Raw genomic sequence first — 9,570 nt, 5'->3', positions numbered from 1 at the left:
CATCCCTAGCTTAGATATTGTAATCTTTTTAGATGGATCTAGGCTAGTAGATAGACGTGCAGGGGGTGGCTATATTGGATTTTAAGCACACCATCAGTTCCTCCGCTCCTCGCTCTTATACGGATATGGGAAAGAAGTCTTCAATGCTAAAGCAGAAGCTGCTCTAGCTGGTGCTTAAGCAGCAATAGCATATCTAACAGCTTAATTTACTACCAACTTATAGATCTGTCTTGACAATCTGGAAGTTGCCACGCGACTCCTATCTCCCTCTACAGGATTCTCTCAAGAAGTCTTTGAATCCTTTCGCACCCTTGCAGCCGCCTAGCTACTACGTGAAAGGCTTCCACACACCAAAAGTGGATCAATCCAAATCCGATAGGTCCCTGGACACACTAAAATCCCTGAGAATGAAGCGGCTGATCTCGCTGCCAAGGAAGGAGCTGCCTCTATCCCCCCCTCTTCATATAAGTCCTTATACGCCTCGCTAAAGAGATACGCCAAGACCCAATCCCTTTCTACTACTCAGATACGGTGGCAGACTGTAGCATCACAGACATACTAAAATCTAGAAATAACTATATCTCCTAAATGCCCTGGAGAGCTTCAACTTAACCGACTTGACCTCGGCCGTATCATAGCGGCCCATACTGGTTATGGAGACTTTGCAGACTACCATGAACACTTTAATCATGATAATACTTATCTTCTCTGTTGGTGTGAAGCAAGAAAAGCACCTCTACATTTCTTCTTCTACTATATAGCTAAGAGACGAGCCGCTCGTCCTCCTAGACCTCCTTCTAAAGTCATCTCTTTTCTTTTAGGCACTGCGAAAGGAACACAAAAACTAGCCACATGGCTAGTAGAGACCCATTTCTTTGAGGACATCTATCCTCGCCAACCTCTCCTTAGTACCTAGCTAAGTCAGCCCTACTTTCCCTTTACATCTCTCTTTCCTTTCTTTCCTCCCTTCTTTCAAAACTCACTGCTTAAGTACTATGGTGGTAGAATTATGGGTCATGGAGCGTAGGTGGACCATTGTAGCTGGCAAATACTTAAAACCCACCCAGAAGTGGACCTCCCTGTAAGACCATGGCAGCTATGGAAATGCGCTAAAGAGTCTCTTATTTGTATATAAATCCGATAGGACCTGAAGCCCGAGATTTACCCCTCGGCGGCCTATGTCCCAGTAGGGATCGGTGGGAAGCGTGCGAGTCACGAACCACGGCCGTTAAATACACACACACACACACACACACACACACACCCTTACTCTTGGGGGCAGTCATCAATATCAGGAATTCTATACCATATTGATCAGGCTCGTCAGCTCGTCGGATTAGCTGTTCTACGTGACTAGTGCTAGCGACCTAGACGTAGATAAACCGACACTTATGATTTATTGATTGTTCGTGTATGACTTACGAAACACTCTTTGCGCAACGCGATTTTGCTCTTTTTATGCTATCATAGTGTAATAACGCGCTTGGCTTTCGCTTGCTTCTTGCAGTCGCTAACCAGTGTCGGAGAAAAGAGAAGAGGGGCCGTTGGAAGTATTTGCGTCATTTAAGCCACGATCATCAGCTTCATAAAATGGTGTCTATCGGATGAATACGTTCTTATTGAATTTTCAATCATTCCGTGAGAGAATAAGAGTGAACGTGATGGACTACTTGTCGCGTCGCCTTCCCCCACCCTAGACCGGGTGGTGGTCGGCCCGGACTCAAGGGCCAGAATCTTCAAAATCTCAACTCGGCATTTACAAACGTCAAAACCGGAGCCAAAATAACCCCTAAATTATATAAAGAAGAGGAGGAATTGATTGCAAAGGCCCTCAGTGCGTGCCAACACAAAAAAAAAACGAATTTTAGCAAATTATCGCGTGAATATGGGGTGTCTCGCGAAAAACTGTCTCGTCGGTGGCATGGCTTACCCTCTCGCTCAACACGCCCACCTACGAGGCACCTATTATCTCTAGATCAAGAAAAGGCACTTATTCTATTGATTGAGTATCTAGATAATATAGGCGCGCCTCCTACGAATCAGCAAATTGAGGAAAGTGCGAATTATTTGCTCGGCAAAGATTTCAGGGGTCCAGGAGAGCCCCCTCGCGCCGGAAAAAATTGGGTACACGATTTTATCAAGCGCCTGCCAAAACAGTATGTACGAATCGTTCAAAAACCTCAAGAAAAGGAACGTACCGTCGCAGAGCATTATGGTGAGGTTGAGCGCTGGTTTATTGACCTCGAGCTCGCTATACAACAATACAAAATTCGCCCTCAAAATCTGTGGAACTTCGATGAGACCGGATTCATTGTTGGACAAGGAAAAGATGAAGCGGTGGTAACAGCATATCCAAAAACATCAAAAAGGGTATCTAGCCTGTCCTCTCGAGAATCAATTACTGTCATTGAGGGTATAAACGCCGAAGGAAAGATTATACCACCTTTATTGATTCTAAAAGGCAAGGTCCATTTGGAGGAATGGTACCAGCATATAAAAGATGACGACTGGCTAGTTGCACCTGCTTCGAATAGATTTATCACAGATGAGTTTGCATTCAAATAGCTTCAACACTTTGATCACTTCTCTAGGCCCGGGGCCTTCCCGGATTGGCGGTTACTTCTTATGGATAATCATACAACTCATCTTACTATACAGTTCGTGCAATATTGTGAAATTTGGCACATTCGCCCATTCCGATTTCCGCCTCCTTCTACGCATTTTTTACAACTACTCGATGGAGTGCCATTTCAGAAATATAAACATGTTCATGGACGGGTTGTGAACAAGATTGCACGCTTAGGTGGCTTCGATTTGGATAAAAACGACCTTTTTGAAGAATTACGCGATATCCGGATAAAGACTTTTACCACACGAACAATTCGGCACGGCTGGAGAGAGCGAGGAATTTGGCCTCTTAATCCTCGGCTTATACTTGATATGATGCTTCAGCCAGATAAAGCATTTGAAGCACTTGTTGCTGAAGGGGATGCACTAAAAATATATGGCGAGGCGGATGACACTATTCCCAGCTCACCAACTACAAAATCAATATCTCCACCCTCAACCGCCGTAAAACTACGTCGCTATGTCAATAAAATTGAAAAATCGATTGACAGTATAAAGGATATTCTTGATGAAGTAAGCTCGGGCCTTTCACGCCGTATAAAAGTGGTTAATCAAGGCAGTCTCACCTTGGCCGAATTAGGCGATCTACACCGTGAGAGCTTTGCCAAGGTTCGTGATACATCAACGCGCAAGAATCAAAAAACTACAAAGCGACAAGTCAAATCGAGCGGTGCACTTTATGTAAAAGATGCGAATCGCCTCATAAAACGCCGTCATGATGGAGATTTGTTGAAAATCTATAAGAGCCATGCTGTTGGCGTGCCGCAGCCGACGGAAGAAGCGGCTTCAATAGAGCCTCAAAACAGCGGTTTTTTCTTTGATACTCAAGGAAATAAGTGAACAATGCTTGTATTTAACACCTCTCTATTTTTTATATGCAATTTATATGGCGTTGGTGGACTGTAAAACATTTTACATGAGACTTCATATCTTCTGGCCCTTGAGTCCGGGCCGACCACCACCCGGTCTAGGGTGGAGGCGACGCGACAAGTAGTTAGATTGTAATACATTTCTGATATTAAATTCCCAACTTTCGACATCCGCTAGCGGCATGTATGATGGTGGCATAAAGAGTAAACGAGCAAAAGGGCTTCAGTTAGAGTTTTTACAAACACCTCAGTATACAAATTTTTATGACTATGAAATTTCCCCGAAAAGCTTTTCATGTGTTGATTTACAATTGCAACCCTTTTTTTTATGGGCTGGACTGGACGAAAAAGCGAATAGAGTGAAACTTAAGCCATATTCTGTCTTCACTCCCTATCTCCTGATGATTTTACTGTAACCGAATAGTCAACTCGTCACTCTCATTAAATCATATTCTCAACGACTGGTTCCAGGTTTAAAACGTGCTTTCACCCTGTTCCTCTGGAACAAAGACTCCAACTCGCCGACATCTGATTCTCTTCAAGAGATCCCGAAACAAAACATTTCGAATCATTGCCCACCGGTACTAGTAAATCTCTGGTTGTAGTGTATATTTGAATGGTTGCAATTATATTCAAACATACCAGCTAGATCGACGCTTATGGTTGTAATCGATGGCCCCTTCATTAAGGTCCATCCGTGTGTCACGGAAAACAATTCATACCTATTACATTATTACTAAATATGACCTAACTTAGCTAATGGGTTGCTAACTATCGCTATAATAGCAGATACCTAAGGCACCTGGTGCATGTTGAGATTCCTGCATGTATGAATAAACCATCCAAGGATCTTTGGCAGATCGATGGGATCATCGCAATATACGACTCCTCGAATTAAAAATCCTGCCAATTTCGAGCTATTACTCCGTTAGTGGAGTTGGAGAGTCGTCGTAATCGTCGCAATCCATCGTCGTAATATCAGCCCATCAGGCAGGGGCCATAGACGTTTCGAAGGCATGCTTGTTCGCAAGAGCCTTTTCGCCCTTCCAGCTCGGATTGCGAAGACTACTCTATATGCTATATCTCTATTAGCGAATTGATTTACACGACATAGATTTTCTGCTTCTACCCAGGGGAACTTGAATATTCCGTACATACCTACCACCAGGCCAGTGTGCAGACGATGACGGGCGGAAAATGATAGACTGGTTTGATCAACGGTTGATGTACAACCCCAAATCACCGACACCACGCTAAAACTTACCGAGATCGACAGTGAACAACTCACCACTACTATAATGATCAACGGCCCCTGTCGACAGTAGCCCGTCCGGGTGGCTTGAAGCTCTCATACTAATGTTTCGTGGCGGACCCCAACGTTACCAGGTTTCTCCAGACCGATCAATCAGCCCCAATCACATTCAGAGCTTGCTATGAAACGGACTGAAACGAAACACCGGTTGATTACTTGCACGTAATCCCATTCCATAATCATCAACCTCTCTCGTTGAATCTGTAATAACTTACCCTCTGCAGTTTTTATTCAGATGGAACAAGTCTCCCGGTGGTGACACACTGCAGAAGACACCAGCCATTACCAGAAGTCACAAGCGATACTACCTATCGGCTTCTCCTGAGCGGACTGGAGATCATTGGAAACGGCCCAGGTGAATCTATCCTGGTTAAGAAAAGCCTGGGCTTCTAGATTCTATCTATGCCAATACCACGTCAGACGGTCAGGTCGCAGAGTGGTTCAGGATTTTTGGTCTTCAGTATTTATACCAATGACATTTTCCAGTTGTGAACTATAATTTATCCTACACAAGGGCTTCTGGCAAGCAACCTCGTTCTTTCCAACGTTATCATTATTTCAGTATTTACTCAGACGCACATACAAAATCGATCCTTACTCTGTGCATTTCCGCAATTTTTTTTGCAACACCCACTGAGTGCTGCGGTCCTGTATACGCTATTAAAATGCATTTCTCCAAGACTGTTATCGTCCTTGCCCCGTTCATTGGCTTGTCCGCTGCTAGGCCGCCTCATCAACACCCATCACCAAGTGGCAGCATAACTCGTGTCCCATCATTCAGTCCGTTTCCAACTCCGAGCCTGCCACCACTACCATCACTAAGCTTTCCTCCTATTGGAACCGGTTTCCCGGGAAGTCCTTTCGAGAAGCGCGACAAGGATTACCATCATCACAGACCTCACCCATCTGGACGACCTCACCCTTCTGGAAGCTCTCGCCCCTCTGGATGTCCCCATCCATCCGGAACACCTCATCCTTCCGGAAGTGCTCCATATGGATGTCCTCACCCTTCTGGACACCCTCAGCCTAGCAGCTCGCGTGTTTCTCGTCCCGAGACTACTGGAAAGATTACTGTTTGATCTTATGATTTTGTGACTGGATCTTAAGTTGCTTGTTGTTGACTGAAACTGTCAGTAGTGTGGGTTATGCTGCGCTTCTTTCGATGGGCGTATATTCGCCCAGAACTGATTCCCTTCTTTCTTTGGAGATACTGTTATACCGATTGCATCAGTTCAATTCTTAACTTCTATAATATTGGATGAAGCCTGTCACTTCTGGTGCAAAATCTCTCCTTAAACAATCTCACCAATAGTACTCAACCATATGTGTTATAACACCTCTTGAAATTACTGAGCAAGAAGAGATCCAAGCGTCATCCTAAAGGTCTGATTGACTATTTGCTAAACTACACCTCCATCGCTCCGGTCCAGCCCCCGGGGAAATCAAAATTTCCCTTAACACATACCCTATCTACATTGGTATCTGGACATTAGACTCGTATACCTGTCGAGGACGCCACAGTTTGATAGGCTGCGCTGCGAAGACTTAGCAATATTATAAAATTAGGAAAGGCGAGTGTTAAACTTACTCAAACTCTCACGCCAGTGGGCGAGAGGGCCAGCGAACCGAGACAGAATAGTTACGGCGGTGATAGCATCCTTGTGAAATCCGCTAAGGGAAGATAAGGGTTAGCAATACTCCTGATATAATGCCGACATAAAGAAAGGGTTAACCCACAGAGCAATATAAGGGAAAGACCCGTAAAGATCAACATTGACGTGCAGGTTTCGCTCGATGAAGTAGGGATCCTCCCTCGCAACGCGGTCCATGGTCAAAGCTATCTGCAGCATGGGGTTGCGAGCAAAGTCTTCGGCAAGCTTGCCGCCCATAATTTCCTTCATCAAGGCACCTCTGGGATCGCGGTTCTTCAGGACACGGTGGCCGTAGCCAAAGAGTCTAGCCTTTTGAGCCTTAACGGCCGCGATGTAGGGTTTAACGTTCTCTGGCGAACCGATCTTCCCGAACGACTCGTAAGCGAGCTCAATAGCACCACCGTGAAGAGGACCATGACCAGCAACGATTCCTGAAATAGCGCACGAAACAGGATCTGAAAGTGCAGATCCAGCTTGCAACACGGCGGCTGTGGATGCTGTCATTTCGAAATCTGCGTAGAGGATCCACAACTTGTTCAGGCATTCCACAATTCTAGCATCAGGCTTTGGCTTCCCCTCATATTCTTTGTCATGGAAGCCCATCATCATGACCAGATTCTCGACCAAGGACTGGCTAGGATCGGGATTGGTGAATTCCAGATTATGTTTGTGACAGTACACCAGCGCTGTCGTGGTAGCCATATACTGAATAGTTCGGAGAAGAGCTGGATCAGCCTGTGATAAATTTCCATGGAACACGGGCTTCTGTTGGTGTCGAGCGGTTGCGATGATTGTGTCGCCAGATGCGAACGCGGCCATACCAGCAAGGATCATATGGTATGATTCCGCCTCACGTCTGTGTCATGTGTCATGAGAGATGTGTTAGAGCGTTGTACGTGGTACCTAAGATAGAACAGGGGTGTAGCAAGGTGTTACTCACGGAAACGACTCTATCACCTTTCTCACAGCTTCTGTGGGGACTCCAGCACTGCCCATGATAATTCGAGTGTCCTGCTTCTTGGCTTCAGTTGGAATCTCGTCCCAAATAAGCAGGTGCATGACGTCCTCGTAGACATAATCGCGGAAGAGATCCTCAATCATCATATCACGAAATTTGATAATTCCACGCTGCCCATCGCTATTATACATAGTCAGTTGTCATTCAATTCTCGTCGGAGATTAGATTTTGGAAAACACATACATAAATGTTATGGACGACTTCATGATTGCAATGTTTTCTAGGCCAGGGTCCAGTACACTAAGTCCCCTCTGCTTGCGGCGAACAGCAGTACCGTTCGCTGTGCTTTTGACATGTCCATTGCTGTTTCCATTGGTATGACTATTGACTTCGCCTTCTTCTTCCTCAAAATCTGGGTCAGCTAGCCCAACTATGTTACCGATGTCTGAACCCAAGATGGCGTTGTCTTTTATAGGAATCTGGTAACTCTGCGCTGTTCTAGAGTCCAGCACCAACAGACAATCTTGTGCGATCTTGACCGGTTTGATAGCCATGGCTATTTTCTGATTATGTCTTTGTCTGATTGATGCAAAATAAATCGTTGAGGATAATCAATATTCTCAGTAGATGCGAAACAGATGTGGGTAAATGTATCTATGAACACCAAGTCACACATGCATGGAATTCTCTTTTTTTTTATCTGGAAGGTGTTCGTACATCGATAGCGTAATATTCAGCACAGAAGTGGTCCATTCTTAGTTTCAAGACATACATGTAGCCATATGGTCCACTAATCCAGCAATCCAACAATCCACTATCTCCATGATACTAACAATTGGGGCCACGATCAAACAATTCCTTTTCAGCCTCATCTTTCCATGAGACTACCGGGATCCCTCAGGGCAGTTTCAGCCTTCATCCCTGAATCCAAGCATCCATAAATCCTTTCATCCGAATGATGTATACGAAAGGTTGATACATAACGGAGCACTGGTTTTTATCCGCCCCTGAACTACCACTTTGCATGCCTGGACACCAAGACTAAAACTAGCTACGAGATCGAGCACAAGCTGGTTATTATAAGACTGACAATATTTCTGTCGATCTGAATGGTTTTGTCGATAGTAATACAGTAATTAGTTTAACCGGTGCAACATCAGTCCAGTCAGCGGTCACAGTTACATGGTTGATGCGGAACACATCACAAGCTGCGCGAACTACTTAGTCTAGAATAGATAAGAAGAATATTGGCATAATAATAGATATAACCTCTTGGATTGTACATGTAGTGCAAGCGCCTCCGTTAACTTTTTGGGATGAGCATCTCCCTATCCTGGGAGAGAAACTCGTGCTGACCATGAGTCTAGTCACTGGTAGTGCGAAACTCCGCATTACACATGATAAGCATAAGACCTTGAGTGGGACAAGTAGTAGCTTATCTTGCTTGGCAGTCTCTTGTACATACATTATAGAGCAAATTTGTGCGAGCTATTAGTAAGGGTCCTTTGGTAATCTGCATCTGGAGCGGGGTTTATGCAGCCTATCCGGGATAGCCATATATTATTATCATTCTTGTTACGATCATTAGTATTATTAATTAGATCTAATGTCCGTGCCCAGCGTTATAAGCTATGACAGACATCTCGAAGTATCTGTAAAGCCCCTATAAGTCCTAGGGGTTTATGGGGGCGCTGCTCACCCCCCTGTCAGTCTCGTACATGTATGATGATATGGTCCAATTACCTTTGCCTCTCCCCCAGATGGCCTATAACGCCAGGGTCCATTGGGTCAGCTCCCAGGGCCTATTCCTCCGGATAAGATCCCCCCATCTAGGATCTACCATCTACGCTCTTTAATGATATTGGATCACCGCTGGAATAGTCGTGATGACCCTAGGCAGAACCTAGTGCCGTTTTAGGGAAATACACTATACTATTTAAGAGATAAATCGTCTGATAGAGCTTGTTACATAAAAATAGAAATCTATGCAAACGTTTATGCTGATTTAGTAATTGATAATTCTTCAGGATAGCAAGGGACAGTCAACCTCTACTAAGACCCTATGATAGATATCCTCAGAATGTCCTCACCAACAATATATATTGCTGTATGCAAGTACTAATTGGTCAGTTCGCGAAGACTCTACATGAT

At 44.7% G+C, this 9,570-nt stretch overlaps 2 protein-coding genes across 2 annotated transcripts, besides 4 other annotated features; one reads left to right on the top strand and one right to left on the bottom strand.

The window, feature by feature from the left end:
- Positions 1-748: part of a mobile genetic element that runs on past the window's edge.
- Positions 749-1,016: 268 nt separating this feature from the next.
- On the top strand, positions 1,017-3,468 carry TSTA_097060 (uncharacterized protein; the record flags this gene model as incomplete). Its single annotated transcript, XM_002479375.1, has 4 exons — positions 1,017-1,081; positions 1,116-1,205; positions 1,698-2,483; positions 2,592-3,468. The coding sequence occupies 4 exons, from the start codon at positions 1,017-1,019 to the stop codon at positions 3,466-3,468; spliced, it is 1,818 nt and encodes a 605-aa protein (XP_002479420.1).
- Positions 1,235-1,264: a microsatellite.
- Positions 1,792-3,354: a mobile genetic element.
- Positions 3,469-6,279: 2,811 nt separating the features above from the next.
- On the bottom strand, positions 6,280-7,973 carry TSTA_097050 (citrate synthase, putative; the record flags this gene model as incomplete). Its single annotated transcript, XM_002479374.1, has 5 exons — positions 6,280-6,344; positions 6,398-6,480; positions 6,547-7,317; positions 7,402-7,599; positions 7,663-7,973. The coding sequence occupies 5 exons, from the start codon at positions 7,971-7,973 to the stop codon at positions 6,280-6,282; spliced, it is 1,428 nt and encodes a 475-aa protein (XP_002479419.1).
- A 1,004-nt stretch (positions 7,974-8,977) lies between these two features.
- Positions 8,978-9,015: a microsatellite.
- Positions 9,016-9,570: the final 555 nt, after the last annotated feature.

The sequence above is a fragment of the Talaromyces stipitatus genome, genomic scaffold (assembly GCF_000003125.1).
Source record: "Talaromyces stipitatus ATCC 10500 scf_1105507295527 genomic scaffold, whole genome shotgun sequence".
Taxonomy (NCBI): domain Eukaryota; kingdom Fungi; phylum Ascomycota; class Eurotiomycetes; order Eurotiales; family Trichocomaceae; genus Talaromyces; species Talaromyces stipitatus.
The sequence above is the reverse complement of the archived record's forward strand: the minus strand, read 5'-3'. Positions and strand labels throughout refer to the sequence as shown.